Source organism: Athene cunicularia (assembly GCF_003259725.1).
Source record: "Athene cunicularia isolate RWA chromosome 6 unlocalized genomic scaffold, athCun1 chr6_part1, whole genome shotgun sequence".
NCBI classification, from domain to species: Eukaryota; Metazoa; Chordata; class Aves; order Strigiformes; family Strigidae; genus Athene; species Athene cunicularia.
The window spans coordinates 12,923,998-12,942,043 of record NW_020799105.1 but is presented as its reverse complement, the minus strand read 5'-3'; the positions used below and the strand labels follow the sequence as shown (position 1 = coordinate 12,942,043).

The window sequence follows — 18,046 nt, the reverse complement described above, 5'->3', positions numbered from 1 at the left end:
CTGTGGATTTATGCTGCTTCTGCCCAGGATTTTTCTCTCTGATGGGAGCAAGGATTGTGGAAACCATGTTGGGAAGAGTTTTATTTTCAGAATCCATCATGAAACTTTGCAAATAATTCACTGTCTTCGGCTCCTTCTTGTATTTTTTTTTCCCTCCCCTTTTTTTCTTTTTCTTCTCTCCAATGTCCCTCTGTGCTGCTGGGTTGTGGGCCAGAGGAGGCTGTTTCTATATGGCCAGCCATTTGGGGATATGCTGCGAGCCAAGGTTGTTTGCTGATTCGCTTGGCTCTGGTGACAAGTTGGCCTGTCGTGAATCAGATGGACGGAGGTCGCTCTCAAGGAGTCATGGCTGGAAGCTGGCTTACGGCTTGCTTTTTCCCTTCCCCAGGTGCTGATGCTAACTCTGAACCCATGATCCTGGAGCAATATGTGGTGGTGTCCAACTATGAGAAGCAGGAGAACTCTGAGATCAGTCTCCAGGCTGGAGAGGTTGTGGATGTCATAGAGAAAAATGAAAGCGGTAAGACACGTTTGCTGCTTTTCCCTCTTTCAATGATCCACTTTTTGCATGTGTTCCTCTTCTTTCAGTTTCCTCGTCACTACTTGTAGCTGTACGTTAGCTCCATCTGGTACAGTTACTGTGTCTGGCTGAGGATGTTGAAGTTTCTTAATGTTGATTTGGGCTGGGGGCCAAATGTTGCCTTCTACTGTAAGAATGTTTCATAGGTTTTGTGCATTAATTAGGCAAAGTATGCTAATGGAAAATGAAGGTGAAGCAGGGAAGGATCTGCAGCTAATGAAGCTGATGTATAGTAGACTGATATAGTTGCCCTGCTGTCTCTTCAAGTCTCTGTCAGCATTTCCATTACTAACTCCCTTTTCAGAGGATTTATAGGATGAGTGTTTAAAAATTGCTTGGGACGAAACTTGGCTTGACAGCTTAGCCCGTGGCCCAGAACTCAGTAGGGAGGGGAGAGAATGTGCGTAGATAAATACGTGGCCATGCACAGTTTCAAAATTTCTTGCAGAAGTGTTAATTGGGGAATTTTGAAGCAAGGAGGCAGAGGCTGTCATGTAAAAGCAAGATGAAATCTCTTCTTCTGCCATCCATGGAACAACCAACTTCCACTTGGAAAATGAGATTTTTGGCAAGTGTTTGTATGGGTGTCTTTTGTGAACTTTAACTCTTGGATGCCTGGTAGCATTGAGTCAGACTGAACAAATGCAGGAGACTCTGTACATGTGAGTGGTTGGAGCGGGTTAGCAGCTGGTTTGAATAACTGCCTGTCTTCAGCAGCTCCCCCTCCTCCCCTCCAGCGTTCCTTGTGTATTAATCCAGAGCTGTTGTCCAGGACTGGTTTCCAGCCCACTCGTGACTTGTATGTCCTCATCTAGAGGAGCTGCTGGCATTTGGAGCCATTCAAGCAGAGGCTCATGTCGTGGTAGTTTCACATGCTGGGCTCTCATGACCAGCTGGCTCTGGAGTGTGCTGGGCACGCCAGAGCTTGGGGGAACCAGGGCGCCCCGATCTGGGACTCAAATCCATCTTCCAGGGCTCTGAGTCAGGTTATCCACAATGGTGATCATGCATTATATTTTTTTTTTCCTTCTTTTAATGGAGTGATAATTTCTCTGCTGTATGAAAGCCTAATGCTTGTTTGGCTCAAAGTGACACAGTCAGTTGCCTGGCCAGTGATTTGGTGTGGTGTCCAAAAGGATAGTGTGTGGAAATGCACTGGCTAGTGTGAACAAAAATTCCTGTCCCCTGGGTTCTGACCATGTCACTTGCAAGACTAGTAAAGGACAAAATGCTCATCTGCCCCACTTTAAAGCAATTGTTATGAGTGAAGGGGGGGAAAATGTCCTAACTTTTTAAATTGTGGCTGGGCTAGTGGACAAGTATCCTCCCTTCCAAGCCTGAGGGCTCCTCTTTGTCAATAGTGGGTGTTACTGCTGTCAGAACAAGCCTAGTTACTGTCGCAACTTATATTCATATCCATGATATCCCTGTCTTGGATAATGGTTTATGGAACCAAGGGAATTGGGCTGTTTAAATAATGCAAGAAGTGTCTGAATTCCAAATTACGGTTCCTTTGTGTTTTCTTTTAAAGTGGCCTCTCTGCCTTGCACAGTTCACATCATATTGTATTGAACCACATGGTATGTGGTGATACAAATGAAGAGTGTTAGGGCCTGAATTTAATTAGGGGGTCCAGAAATGTGACTCTTCTAAAGAAACATCCTTCAATTTGGATTACAGTTCTTAAGACCATATTCTGATGCTTAGCAGCCAGATTTCTTAATGTCCATGTAAAACAAGGAAGGAACTCTGAAGCCCTGAACTGCATCTATGATCTTGCCCTTTACATACACACATATACATATATATATATATATATATATATATATATATATGTGTGTGTGTATATGTGTGTATGTATATATATATGTGTATAAAATAAAGATATGGGGTGGTTTTAAATACACGTATCTACAAGTCACAAACTGGTGATGGAGACAGCATCATTTGCTTTGGATGCTTGTCTAAACTGTTCTGGCAGGGAAATGATGTTTTAGTTGTTCCAAGAACAGGACTCCAAACATAGTCTGTCCTAGGTTAGGGATACCACAGGTATTACTTCACTATGAATGGCATGTGATGAAATTAGCAAAAGTTTCTCAAGTCTCAGTTTTTAAGAGTCAGGAGTCATTGTTTGAGTTTGGGCATCTTGTTTAGAGTAGGCAAGCAAGCCTAGAAAGATGTGGTTATAAGTGCTAAGGACATGGTGATTACTCTTCCAGAAAACATTATTGAACTAGGCACATGTGTAGTAATTCATCTGACTGCTTATGTTGGCTTGATAAGTGTTGTGAAACTATAGCTGTAATTGTATAAATTAAGCTCATTAGTCTCCTGATCCAGACAAAGGTGATGTATGGTGTTATGGATGTCACCCGCAGCAGGGACAGTTTCTTCAATGAAAGGAAGGAAGCACGGCTAGATAGCTGTGTGGCTGAGAAGTCCCATCAGACTGGACAGTGTGCATTGGATGTGCTGCTGGGCCAGTATTTCAAACTTCCTTGTGTGTATACATGTGTATAGCATATCGTAAGTCTGGTTTGGGGTTGTGTTAGCTGTACTTTGGGGAAGGTAGATATGAAAAGGCACAGATGACTGCTTGATTTTCAAACCTTGCCTGAATAGAGTTGCTGGCTAATGCCTAGGGACACTTAAATGGTTCTCTTGTTTCCCAGAGTGGGAAAAACCTTAACTTGGTTCTGTTGCATGGCTTTGTAGGGAAGAAACACCTTCTATTTACTGGTCAAATGGCCCTATGCTTTTTACATAAGAAAGCTCAAAACTAGTTTCTGAACAATGGTGTCTGTTTCATGTCCTGCTGGATATTTTCTTCTGAACACTTGCAGGGCGTGAGCTAGAGTTACCGTCTCCTCTGATGTTTGCCTCCAAATTGTGTGCCCCCTTGAAAGGAAGGAAGCTCTGCTTTCAAGGGCCAGTGTAGAGGGCAGGAGTAGAAAGGGAAAAAAGTCTGGTGTTAGATTTATTGGAAGTTTTACCTGGTTATCATCAAGCTGCTTTTAACTTAATCTTAAGTAAATGCGTTGTATTTACTATATAGTATTATTCAGTGTTATTTTTCCCATACAAGAGATAGTATTTAAGGAGTCTTGCAGGCAGATACATGCCAGCCCATTTGGTAGGGCCTTGTCTCATTCTTAAGTTTTCTGTTTCACTAAAAGAGTTGAATAGGGTTTCCTTCGTTATTGTGCCAGTGAAAGTTGTGACTTGGACATCATTTTGAAGTTGAAGCTTCTGTTCAGTATTATAACTTGAAAGCATGGTCAGCATATGTGGTGAATAATTCCTGAAACCCTTCATCTCAGTTATGAAGCCTATGGGTCACTGTTGCTGCGATTTGCCACAGAAGCAAACCTTGCTAGACTGAAAGAAATCTGTAGGATTTCTATACTTCAGAGCAAATTATTTAATAATGTACCAGCTCTCAGACTTCAGCACTTGGTTTTTGCAGCAAATACCTATGTTGGCTCAACAAAAATTGTCCTTCAAACCTTAGTTCTGGTTACATGAGCAGAAGACCCACAGTGTGCTTGATATATATGATGGACATTTATCTCTTTCTTTTTTCATTGGCTGAGGAGGAAAATCTGCATGTAGCAATGGTCACAAATGATTCAGGAGAAGAACAGAGGTTTACAGTCTCTACAGATGGTGTCCGGGAACAGGCTATAGTTACAGCGCTTGTGTTGCTTGCTAGAAGTGACTGATTCGCTTAAAGGCACCAACCTGCACTGTCCAACACTGCCTAAACATTTCTGAGCTGTTTCAGAATAACAACGTGAATAGTTGACTCAAGGCTTGTCTGTCAAGTACACAGGCTTCTTTGAAAACTTAACCAAAAAAGACTTGCGGAATGACTTAAAAATGTATTTCTGTTGCAGAAAAGAAATGCTGTGACTTTAATGCAGGAATCTGACACAGATTTCTTTAAGGTAGAAGGGGGAGGGACTGGGACAGAGCAGCTCCCTCTCTGCCAAGTTTTGCGTGGATGTGGCTTGAAATGGTCAAGCTATAAACTGTGGCAGCAGTGTTTGCAATGGAAAACCTGACAGACAGTTAAGTATAAGCGTAGTCCCAAGCACCTCTGCCCTCACTGCTGCTCTGCAGCTGCCGGGAGCCATGTCTGCAGTGGAGGCATCGTGGGATGGCATTTTCCGCTGGGCTGAGCAGGACTGTACCCATTTATTTGCAATTACGTAACTGCAGACCAATTCCCATTATTATGTTACACACAATACGTAAAACAAAGCTACTATGGCTAGCATAACTTTACTGGGACCCAAAGGGATCTTTGGGAAGGGAGGCTGCTCTTCCCTGCTTAGCTGGGATATGGGACATGGCACTCAAATATCACCATAAGGAGGGTCTCTGCTTATCTAGGTGGCCTGGCTTGGGAGTCTTGAGACTTACTGATTCTCCACACAGTGTCAGGAGACTAGTGTGTGCGTGGCAATGCACTCTGCCACACTATTTGGTTTCACTTAGGCAGTTCACTGGCTGCAGTCATGATCTAGGAAAGGGATATAGGCTACAGCTCTCTTGAGACTGACACCTAGGGGTGCACTGGTTTCCCTATTGCAAACTCCCTCTTTCTTAGCTTGAGGGCTTTTGAGTTAGGCTTCTGCCTCTTCATGAGGAACACAGCCCCTTTTATTTGAAGGTGTTGCTTTTTAGGGTTAAGTGGTTTTACTTGGTACCAAATCAGGCCAAAATTACTTTTGTGGTTAACTACTGGATCTTGGCTAAAGGTGTACCCTTAAAGTCTTCCAGGTAGAAACAGGGAAACGTGAGGTTGTTTGTAACTCATAGATCAGTCTTTCATCCCTCTATTCCATCTGCCATGCCTGGTTTTGAAAGTAGCATTGATTTTTGGTCCCTTCTTTAGTGTTGGTGGGGGTTTTGTTTTACATTTTGTGAATGTAAAGTGTTCCTGTCTTGTATCTGCTTTCTGCTGCTCTACACCCTTGTTCAGGATGTTGTTTTCATGACCTCCCCTTTGTACGTGGGGGGAGCATGGCACTGTGTGCACTGCTAGCAAATGTCTTTGAGCATTACTATTATTATCTTGCAAAAGCTGGCCAAAACCTGGTACACTTCTGTTTCTTCTAATGGATAAGTACATGCTAGCAGTTTCCTAGGCTTCAAATGTGGATGTAGCTCTACACCAAATTGCAAATGCAGTTACTATGTTTGCTTATGAATTGTCGTTAGCTTTGCATCCACTGGTCAGATGTGTTGCCAGACACAGTACACCTAATTGACAACATCATGCTTTATTTCAGGTGCAATTGTGCATGATGGCTTTCCTTGGAAAGCTCTTTTTTCCTTACAAAGCATTTTAAGAGAGCATGGCCCATCAGATGTGATGCAGGACTTGCTTTCTGTTTGTACATTGAGCCCTGCCCTGCTGTTTGCTCTGAGAAAGCTACTTCGGTTCTCTGCATTTCCATTTCTTCCCAGCATGGCTGTGTATTTGAATGTTAAACCTTGTAAGAGACCATGGTCATGATATAAAAAGTAAATACTCCCTCATACAGCAGCCTCTTCTCTTCATCAGTCCTTGAGCTGTGCCTGGAATTCAAGGAGGAGAAACAAACACTTAGGTAGATCAATCCCTTTTGCCTAGCACCAGTGGCTTCACAGGTTTAGGTGAGTGGCCACGACTAAATACCTGGGATAGCTTGTGTAACTACTGCTGTACGCACCAGTGTTCATAACTCTCTAACAAGCAGAGCTGAGCTCAAGAAAGGACCACCCCAACCCCTTCTTCAAAAACAAAGGTCTGTAGACTCCAGTGCCCTATTCTGAATGCAGTGCTGCCTTGCCATGTGTCCTGCCTTTCTGGGCCTGTCACCAGCCCTACAGTAGAGGATGCTTGATCCACTTATGAATCAGTTCCTGTCCTGCTGCAGTTTTCTGCCCAGTGCATGCACTAAGGCAGATAGACATAGGCCATCTGAGGAGGCAAGGTGGGTGATAAGGAAATTTTGGGTAGAAGTTACTAGAAAGTTGTTTCATGTCCTAAAAAGAGTGTAAAAGTTTTCCCTCCAAACAGGGACAATGCTGACAAAGCAGAGATTCTTTTCTCCTTCAAATGCTTGCAGCTCAAGGGCTGGAGACATCTATGGTGAAGGTAAGGATGCTCAGTAGCACTTGCTTGTTTTCACTGCAGCAGTGTCTTTCTCTTTAGGCTTTTTGGAGGTAGTGATTAAAGCTGGTTATTCTCTTGCTTTGTTTTGCAACGGTATAATCAAAGCATCCTCTTGCTGTATCTGGTTGCAAAGTGTGGGGTTTATTTTAAACTTTAGTTGTCTGGAAGGTGGTGTCTATGGAGCAAGCCTGGATGCCTTGTTTTAAAGTAATCAATAGAAATGGGGTCAATGGAGCATTGATGGGATGGACAGGAACACTTAGACTAATTTAGGCTCTGTACTGTCTCCAGGGGAAGCCTGAGACAGACTTAAGAGCACAGAGGTAAATCTGGCTGCAATGACTTGCTGTTGCCAAGTTCTCACTGGAGATCAGCTCCTTTCTGGGAATACAGTGCCTGACCAGCCCTGCAAACAGGCACTCCCTCTTCCAGTGGCTTGTTTGCAAATTGTTGAATGGATGGAGAGAATTTATACTCACACCAGAAACAGCTGGGTCAGCAGGAGATGAGGAGGAGCACTCCTTCCTCTGCTTTTGCCCCTGGGAGCCCAAGGGTGGGGTGACACTATCTAATGACTTTAGCAGCTGTACTAAGCTGGAAGCAGCCCTTGACAGCCTACCCTGACCTCTCTGGTGATTCTGTTTTGTAAGCTATTTTCTGACCCCTTTTCCTCTTGCCTTTTTTTCTAATCTGATTGGATTTTTAAATGTTTGCCTCTGCAAGGGTAAGGAGGTGGTGGCAGCTTGCTTTTTCTAACCAGCTTTCAGCAGGAAAAGGGTGTTGGTATGGCTGAACCTGTCATTTGAGTTTCAATAATTTAACTTAGATTTACTGTGCCCAGAAAGGAAGCATGCCACAACATTTCTGAAGCAGTTTCCTCTGAGCTGCAGTTCAAGTCTGCCCTGTGCATAGGCTTGAACGATAAGCTACTTGAGACTGATATTACTAGACCTGCCTATTGCTTCAGCATCACCACATCAACATCTCAGTTGAAGTTGGGAGGTTGCTGTATAAAGCAAAATGCTTGAATTATGTATGTGTTGTAATATTCATGCTGCTTTCTTGTGATGTCTAAATGGCTTTCCTCTCCCACACTTAGTAATTTACATGGCAAGCAATGTTTGTTTCTGTGTTTCAGAGCATGGAAGGTAATTTTCTATGCTGGAACCAAAGCAGGGTTGTTAATACTCTGGTGTCTGTAGTTGTCCTCTGTCACTGTGGAAAATGAGACTGTTCCCCATTGTCACCTGGAGACACATTTTTATGAGCATGCAAAGGGATTGAGGTGGGTTCCTGCTTTTCTGTTAGAAATATTTGTTCCAGTCCTGTGACAAGGAGAGATTGTCCCTTTAACTGTGCTGTGACATTTCCATCTCTTGAGAAGCCTTTGCGCATTTCATAGACATCCTTGCTTAGCTTTCCTTTGCCCAGCTTTGAATTGCAGTGCATACTTGCTCTGACTTCTTGGTGACAAGCTCATTATGAACACTTGAAATATGACTGTCTGGTAACACTATGCCCTTTGCAGTGCCTAATTTTGCTGAAGCTTTCCTGGGACACCTCCAGACTGCTCTGGAGCTCTGCTAGTAGGGATGTTTTGCTGGTTGGGATGGAGTTGATTGGTGGCTTGTATTATTTGGGCCCCACTTGAGTTGGGAGTGGCTAAGTGTCATACTAAAGTGACCTTCAGTGCATTCATAAAGACCTGCTAAAGTTAACTAGTAACATTGTTTTGTCAAGTTCATCATGGAAGTTTTCAGTGTAGTAAGAAATTACTATTTTCCAAGCAATGCTCCCTCATTTGATTCTGTAGAGGGAGGAACATGATTAACAAGCAATAGGGACACAAGAAATGTCATGGGGTTGTATTCCTCTAAAGCATTCTCCTCTTTAATAGTACGTATCGGATCCCCTCTATATAGTGTTTGGTTTTATATTGTTTTACAGGAACATCTCTCCAGATAGAGACACAATAAAACTGAAGTGAATTTGAAGTTGTCCTTCTAGAGCTTTTTTTTTTTCAAATTATTTGGACTATAGTATGTGGTTTGTATTCATTTTTTATTCTCATTCCCATTGTTTGTCTTAATCTTGGGAAATTGGTATTCTGACAGGGCTAGTTCAGTTATGTGATTTTTTTTCTTCTTCTTCTTCTTCCTTTTTATGAAGACATCTGAAGTCCAACCACTTTGAATTTTGCATTCGTTTGTCTTTTCTTTTACAGATGTCATGTCTCTGTGGGACAACTCTTCCCCACCCCCAAATTTCCCTAAAATAGGGAGAGGGTTATTGCTGTGAATAGGAAATCTCCAGATAAATTTAAATAAGCAGCTCCAGGGCTGGGTTCTTACCATCTGCTGTCTTCTAAGATACCACTAAAGTAAACAAGTTCCCTTTTAAACTCCCCTCCACCTGGCTTCAAGTGGAACAAAATACTACCCATTTAGTTGTACAGTTCTCTAATCTCTCAAGAAATGAGAATGGGAGGCCAGAGAGAGGAATTCCCCTGCCTTGCAAGACCAGCAGAGCAAGCCCCCTTGCAGGGGCAAAGCCTTTACACAGGCTGGGTTGAAAGAGATCCAACAAAGCAACCAGGTCAGCACGCATGGAGACTTTTCTTGTCTCCAAACCACAAGAACGGTAGTTCAGAGGGGGAGCAAGTCAATGTCAGCAAAGATTCTTTCTTATCTGCAGCTGTTTTGACTTCGCCATACCCAAGGGGCTTGAGACCCTTAAGACACCCTCTAGGAGCAAGAGGGAACAAGCCTGTCTGGATTTTGTTTGGTAGCTGTGAGCATGAAATCTGTTCCAGGACTTCTGAGAGTGCCCTGTTAGTCTGGCTGCTGGGATATGACCACTGAAACCACAGACTTGAAGACTTAACTGTCTATAAAGGCAATTTAGCCTCAGACAAACAGGGCGCATCATTAAGTGTAGAGAAGCCAGGACAGCAAGCAATACAACATATCCAGGTACTCCTGAATAGCAGACACTCTACCAGGCTTCTGAAAACTTCAATTCTGAAATTTCCAGCTGCCTGCAAGTTTCCTCCTCTTTCCCTTCTCATCTAATCCTGCCATGCTGAGACTTTGTACTCATGTAGATAGTTAAATTCTCGATAGTTAAATTCTCTCTGTTTCCACTGTGTACCCTGTTTGGAGCCCAGGATGGCAGGCTGAAAAGGAAAAAATTTTACACAGCATCTCTGGTTGGAGCCTGTACTCATTACCTCCTCTGTTTATGCAGTCATTGCCAGTTTCAGGACCCTGAAACCTGCCCCAAGAAAATGTTTCCAAGGAAAATCTGCTTTTCATATTAGAATACATAAACTTTCTAATGATTGAGTTTCCTATCAGCCAAATAGGTCACCAGCTCAGCACTGCTGCAAGAAACTCCCTGAGGCCAAGAAGATACAAGGATATTACTGAGGCCTTCCAATGAGTCCTGTAGGTACTTTGTGGGCTGTGTTCCTTGGGATGTAAGTGCCTTTAAAAAAAAAAAAAAAAAAAAAAGCATTGTTTTCATAGCTTTTTGTTATATCGAAGTTTCTTTTAGGAAAGAAAGTCACTGAAATGGCTTTAAATAAGCCCCCAAAATACTGAACTTAATGCATAGTGAGTGATGTCTTCTGCCCTTTGTTCTAGTAATCAAGAATGCAATTATACACAAAGACTTTGGCTCTCGTGGTGACTTTCAGGCCCATTTTTCAAAGTAAGCAAAAGACTGATGATGCATTTTTGTTGTGTCAGATGAGGACAAGATTAATAAAGGATGTAAGAGATCTTTTTTTTCCCCAAGCTGCACAGCAAATAAGCAGTTCTAATAATACTTTGGCAGTAAAATGGAAGCTGTAATCATTAGCAGACGTGTTTCAGTTATAACCATAGCAACATAACTCCTTACTTTTGGTTTTCATGTTAAAAAGAGTTCAGTTTCCCCACAAAGCAATTTCTTGTCCATCTTCAGATTAAGCAAAATCTATAGAAGTAGTTGTCTTGCTTAGGAGTTTCATCATACAATCAGATTTAAGGGGTGGCTTGACAGAGGGGTGTATGTCAGCTCTTCCTGTCCACCCACCCCTCAGGCTGGGACATCAGACTTTCCAGCATTCTTGATGGAGACTTTAATTATTTTTGTGGTAGAAAGATGTTGGCTCACAGCTGGATTAACTGAAGCAGTTCTGGAAGATGCAGAGGATGAGATGGGCTCTCTTGGATCTCTATTTTACTGGCTGGCTTCTCTTTACTATTTTTGTTGGCCAGCCTTTTTTTTTTTTTTTTTTTTTTGGTATCTTGATACTGTGTGACTTCATCTGAAAGTTTCACATGCAGTGGGACATCACTTTATTTCAAATGAAACTGGACTGCAGTTATATTGGCAACGTAGTCAAACTTAAGTTTAGTGATAATGTCAAGTATTTCCCAGACCTCGCCTGAGTCTGTATCTCCTATTTCTCCCCACAATGCAAACACATGCTGGAAAGCCCTAGCCTGTTGTTTTGAAAAGTTGTTTTAATTCTGTTCGCAGAACTACCTCCTGCTGATCTTTTCTCCCCCCCATCGTGTGTGCACACCCTTTCTGGTAAGCACGCTGGTGGGATGGGCTTCAATGAAAGCATATCTCCCAGTGGTTGGAGGGTAAGGGCAATGCTGGGTGCACTCATGCTGCAGACCTAGCTTCACTTGGCTCCTATATTAATACAGCTGCCATATGTTTGCTTAAGAATCCCAGACTGGCTTGATACTTGGATAAAAGAGAAAATAAGTTGTTGCTCTTTCATGATTAGCAGCAGCTTGACTAGCTAGACTAACACTGGCAGGCACACGTCTGTGCTGTCTGATGAGTGTAAGATAACACCTTCGTGATTTGATGTCCAGGTCTTGAGGCACTGTGCTGACTTTCAAATGGTGACCATATGTGCAGGTGAAATGTATCCTTCTTAAAAGGACAATAGCTCTTAGGGAGTCTAGGTGACTGCATACAAAACGTGGAAATTGGAGTAACAAATTCCAGTGTGCTAAAACTGAAATGAAGTTAAGGAAGCCCTGAACACAGTCCCTACTCAAACACGATATGGAGCGGCTGTATGTGCGCGCGGGATAAATCTCCATGCAGTGATGATCCTAAAATTGGAAGAATGGCATCTAATATTAAACCCGAATCATTGACCTGAACATTGGTAAATTCATAAATAGCACTTTAATCTCCCACATGGGCTTTTATAGCCCTTGGATGTTATTGGAGGCCTCCCTGCATGAGGAAAACCTGAACTGCTTGAAGAGACTTGTCCCATTCATCTTGCTGAGTATAGCTGGAGATTCAGGATGGGTGATGTGAACCTGGGAAGATCCATCACTAACCATTTGAAACCCTAGGATTAAACTTGAGGCCAATTTATTCAGTGTCCTGGAAACCACTTTGAAGAACCTGCATTGCTGGGTGTGGGCAGGGGGAAGACTGCATGCGCTGACTTACGGGAGAGAAGGTAAAATTTGCTTGTTTGCCTGAAAACAGGATCAGGAACCTGAGACAGTTTCTTTGAGTTGTTTTTTTTTTTTTCTTCTTAATCCTGGCTAAAATGCCTTACCATTACTGAGAACAAAACTCTGCAGAGTATGAAGAACCAAAATTATGGGATGGCTGTATGCTCAGGCTGAGCTTGCAAATTATTCCCTTGCTTCAAGTGGACCTTCTGTGACCAAAATGTCCTTGAATAAAAGTAGAATCACCAGAAATTGGATGCTATTTCCATCACCAGGCAAATGGGATAACTGAGCCCTATAGAAAATACCTCTTTTGCTCCTCCAGAGCACAGCAAGCAGAACTGGTTCCTGTACCAGCTACAAGTTAAATTACACACTTGGTCATTCCAGAAGTCTTTGGTGTATTTTTGGAGCTCACTATACACTTCCTGGGCTGTTAGTCTGTTTTTAAAATAAGAAGTGAGCCTCTGGGGCTTGGCGTGTGAACCCTTCCACTCAACTGAGAACTGGGAAGTTAAGTATCTCTTTCACAGAAGTATCCAGGTTTGAGAGCCAGCCACATGAAAGGGTGTTGCTCACCCTACACCGCCCCAGAGTCTCCCTTGCAAACAATCCTAAACAGAAACTAACATCGCCCAATGAGGACCCTGTCTGCAGAATGTGCATGTGGGAATTTGGGAACTGAATGGTTCTGGGGTTGGCTTGCAAGACACTTGCTGACACTGGTTTAAATTTGGCTCAGGCTACCAGGAATTGTTGTGTAGTGGCATTTGAGGGAAAATGCTGGTGGTTACAGGGAAACTTCCATTATAGATGAGTTGTAGCCACCCTTTGTAATGGTGTGACAGATGACAGTGTTGAGACCTCCTTGAGTTGCACCAGGGCCTCTTTTCCACTGATTATGTGCAGACACAGCAGAAGCTGAGTGCCTGAGCATGCACTTGCCTTTGGCAAGTGTGTCTTGGGGGCAGTGCAGTGACAGGAATAGAAATAGCGACTTGGCCAAACTCATCTGCACCTTTGCAAAGGCCGCAGGCTGCCAGGTGAGCTGCTCTGGCTTCTGCAGAGTAAGTGCAAGGTCCTTGGTATATCAGGAACACCATCTGCTTCAGATGAAACTTGCCTAAACTAGTAATTCTTCACCATATCCCCAAATGATACTCTCCTTCCTCTTTCTTTTTTGCCTCTTGTTTAAGCAGAGTCCTGAGTGGACCATCTGACTGGGCCCAGGTAAATTTGGTAGAAACTTAAGCATGTGCAGGAGAAGAGGCCTGAAACAAGGATAACTGAACGCAGATGGGAGATTAGCAACTTCCTTCCTGGGTATCATTTATTCTTACATGTTTTTTGGTTCTTTCCACTGATCTGCTATACCTTCTGCAGAGAATCTCATGTGATTAATGCTTTTTGATTTTCTGTGGTAGCTAAATCCTCTGCTAATTTTGCTTGTCAGGAGCACATTCTGATCTAAGGAAATATAACACAGCATGTTCATCAGTTTAAGGAAACCAAAATCCCATGTTTTTGTGGGACTGAAGTTTTGCCTTAACCTCAACAGTGTGATGCTGAGGCATTTTTCTGTAGCTGTTTCAGAGCTGTGCCTTCATCAGGTCTTGGTGGATGGACTAGAATTGCACTTATAAGGTAGAGCTCTGGAGTCAGACCATCCATTGGTACTTAGTGTTTTTCTTGCAAGTAAGTTGGCAGGAAAGAGCCTTGGTTGCTGTAGTTGAGCCTGACCTAGATTGGTTAAAGCAGCCATCACTTAAGAAAGCAAATATCACAACTGTATTCAACCCTGTTCAACTGGACCCATGACAGAGGTCAGAACTTATCTTGCTTATCTTTGACTTCTGAAGCTAAACAGAATCTCTTTCTGGGAGAAAGTAGACTTATAAAGGCTAGTTCCTGGAGATAAAAAAGTTCTGCTGAATGCTTACCTATGGCTGTCTTGCACTTCAGACGGACCACTTCCATCAGTGATATAACAAATAAGCATGAAAAGAATGACAGAAGACAGTACAGCTAACCACATGAAGTGACTCCAGTGCTTTTATTTTGGTGGTGCATACTTTTCAGGAATATACCTGTAGCCTCAGCAATATCCAGTTTGTAACAAGTTCTTTGCATATTTTTGCAGAATAGGGAGAGAGAATCTGTTATGAGCAAGCCATGATTTTCTTCCTTCTGAGATTTTAATGTGGAATAAAAAAAGAAATATATAGGAGTGATTCATCCCACAGGCTGTACTGTTAATCCCATGAAGTTTGTGAGGAATACGTGGCCAGCATCCTTGAAAATGCTCCAGGTGCATTAGTTACAGGAGGTACCTTGGGGCTTGAAAGGCAAAGGAACATTCAAATTGGCTTCTTTTTTGACTCTGCTACTCAAATGTATCCTTCTGTCATGCACCCCTTTTTCTATTACTTAATTTTTGCCTCCTGTGCTCTCTGGTGTTAGTGCTAACTTCCTAGTATGGAGCAGGAAAGTGAGTTGTGTGACTGGTCATGTTTTCCATCCATCTTCCTTTGCTCTTTTGCTGCTTTACATTTAGGGATGCCAACACTAAGGCAGTGATTGACTGGACTTGTACAGCTTTGCCATGGATGTGAATAACAGCTTTGCTCAAGTCAGCAAATAGTTCCCGATCTTGTAACTGGGTGTCCAACTGGGCTAGGTATTTGTGTGCACCTTTCTATCTCTCAATACGGACCACGACAGGTTTTGTTTTGCTGGATGTGTACAGTTTCATAATCTTCTGAAATGACAGAGCTGCACCTCCTGTCACATGCTCGTGTGGCCTGTGGTGCCCCAAGCCATGCAGTTCAAAGCCAGTGGGCACACAGTTGGCCCTAACTCTGCTTGACAGCTCATGAAATTCATAATGCAGCAGTAGCCAGGAAGCTCCTGAGTGTGTAGGAGGCTGACTGCTGTTATGCAGCTATCCTGTTTTGTTTCTCTTATCCGGAGCTGGAGATTTTGGAAGTGGATGCTGGCAAAAGCAAAACCTTCTCACAAGACTCCTACTCTGTGCTTAGAGAACTGAAGTCACGTTGCAAAGTCTAAATCCATAGTGGAATTTGGTGTTGATTTAAGGGAACCAAGAACAATAGCAGAAATACATTTTAAAATAAAAACGTAAGGTGTTGACTAGTCAGGAACTGTTGAGACACTAAAGGAGTCTTTTGAGCAAGTGCTTTCAATTTATATTTGGATGTTTGTCTGTCCTCTTCTGTTTCAAAACCAGTAGTATCTTGCAGGTGGAATTTTGCCCCAAAGCGTTCGGAAATTACTGTTTGAAGGCTGGTAGAAGGGAATCGAGAGGCAGAGGACTTTATGGTGTGACCATGTAGGGACTGCACAACTGGCAGCAGTGCAAACATGCCATTTCTGCTCAAGACTGGTTTCTGAATAGGTGGCAGAGACTCTGGAAAATCCAAGTGCAGTTTCTCATGCAAATGAGGAGCAAGCTTGGGGTGAAGTGGAAGCTGAGTGCCCAGCCTCCCTTCACAAAACTAGAGTTTTCAAGCTTTCAGCTTGTCACTATATTGTCTTTTCCCAACACCACATCTCTTCTGTGCAGCAGAAGATTCCTGGTGGGTAGCAGTTGCATGAGTATGATCACAGTGTTTGCTCCAGTTTATTCTGCATTGCATTTTGTAGTACATTTTGCTGATGATTCTCACTCTTTTATTAGTTTTCTATAGCATTCACAGGAATAAGCTGTAAATGTTGTATGACTCCTGAACTACACTTAAACAGCTACACATGGGTTCAAGATGAGAAATTAGGTTTTTAATCCAGACTTTCCCAAAATAGGAGGAATGTGGGTTGTGTTCTGTCTAGCGTTGTTGTTTTGGATAGGAGGCTTTTGGTTAATGTCAGTCTTGGAGGAGAGGAAAGCTGTCATGTCACAGGATCCCAAATGCTCTTTGTGCAGTGGCTGCAGCCAGAGACACTGGAGTGTCAGGTTTCAGCTGAATTAGTGAGCGACTTCTTAATCATGTGACAGCAGCATCAGGGTTTCCTGGCAAAAAAAGAGAGTAAGCAAAACCTAGTGTGTCCTAATAGAAATGTGTATAAACAAATGTTTCCTAAGGTGCATGCAGGTATCAAAAAGTTAAATTGTGGGTGTCCTTCTGCTTCCAGGTTCCAAATCCATACTGAAAACCTGATTTTCCCTGGAAATTTTAGGGATACAATCCTACAAGTCCTCTGTCCCATCAACTCTTTCTCCCTTCTGCTTTTTGTAGGGTTTCTACTATTTTAGCCCATAGTAATACACCCTTAACATCATGGATTTGATGCCTTCCTGTGGAATATGACAACAGACTTGCTTCTGCCCTTAGTCCCCCAGGCTAACTGAACAGCCAGATGGCTGTTTGGGCAGCAGGAGTTCACATACAGATTAGGTGTCCTATAGTGAAGGGGAGTAGCCCCTTCTCCCTGAAGCTGAGTGAGCTGAAGTTGTCTCCTCATGGATGGGAGCTTACTATGAAGTGGCTTCTTTTACTGTGGCATGTATCCAAGTCATTGCGGAAAATCTGGGCATTTCTTCTGATGGTTTTGGCATGCCAAGAGTGAAATTCTTGGAGCTCAGGATCTTCCTCTTCCTCCCTCTCCTCTTCAAAGACTGCAAAACTTTAAAAAAAAAAAAAAAGCTGAACTATGAGTGGGATAGGCATTATTGCTGATTTCTTTCTTGTAACTAGGATATATACAGTATTCTGAAAGCAAAATGCTTGAATTATGTATGTGTTGTAATATTCATGCTGCTTTCTTGTGATGTCTAAATGGCTTTCCTCTCCCACACTTAGTAATTTACATGGCAAGCAGTGTTTGTTTCTGTGTTTCAGAGCATGGAAGGTAATTTTCTATGCTGGAACCAAAGCAGGGTTGTTAATACTCTGGTGTCTGTAGTTGTCCTCTGTCACTGTGGAAAATGAGACTGTTCCCCATTGTCACCTGGAGACACATTTTTATGAGCATGCAAAGGGATTGAGGTGGGTTCCTGCTTTTCTGTTAGAAATATTTGTTCCAGTCCTGTGACAAGGAGAGATTGTCCCTTTAACTGTGCTGTGACATTTCCATCTCTTGAGAAGCCTTTGCGCATTTCATAGACATCCTTGCTTAGCTTTCCTTTGCCCAGCTTTGAATTGCAGTGCATACTTGCTCTGACTTCTTGGTGACAAGCTCATTATGAACACTTGAAATATGACTGTCTGGTAACACTATGCCCTTTGCAGTGCCTAATTTTGCTGAAGCTTTCCTGGGACACCTCCAGACTGCTCTGGAGCTCTGCTAGTAGGGATGTTTTGCTGGTTGGGATGGAGTTGATTGGTGGCTTGTATTATTTGGGCCCCACTTGAGTTGGGAGTGGCTAAGTGTCATACTAAAGTGACCTTCAGTGCATTCATAAAGACCTGCTAAAGTTAACTAGTAACATTGTTTTGTCAAGTTCATCATGGAAGTTTTCAGTGTAGTAAGAAATTACTATTTTCCAAGCAATGCTCCCTCATTTGATTCTGTAGAGGGAGGAACATGATTAACAAGCAATAGGGACACAAGAAATGTCATGGGGTTGTATTCCTCTAAAGCATTCTCCTCTTTAATAGTACGTATCGGATCCCCTCTATATAGTGTTTGGTTTTATATTGTTTTACAGGAACATCTCTCCAGATAGAGACACAATAAAACTGAAGTGAATTTGAAGTTGTCCTTCTAGAGCTTTTTTTTTTTCAAATTATTTGGACTATAGTATGTGGTTTGTATTCATTTTTTATTCTCATTCCCATTGTTTGTCTTAATCTTGGG

General features: G+C 42.7%; 1 protein-coding gene across 5 annotated transcripts in view; it reads left to right on the top strand.

The window, feature by feature from the left end:
- SH3PXD2A (SH3 and PX domains 2A) overlaps nt 1-18,046 on the top strand; it is a 248,485-nt gene that overhangs the window by 174,034 nt on the left and 56,405 nt on the right. For all 5 annotated transcript variants that reach the window (XM_026851595.1, XM_026851596.1, XM_026851597.1 and 2 more), the window contains one exon: nt 389-520. In XM_026851595.1, the coding sequence (XP_026707396.1) occupies nt 389-520 (132 nt within the window). The remainder of the gene's footprint in view (nt 1-388; nt 521-18,046) is intronic.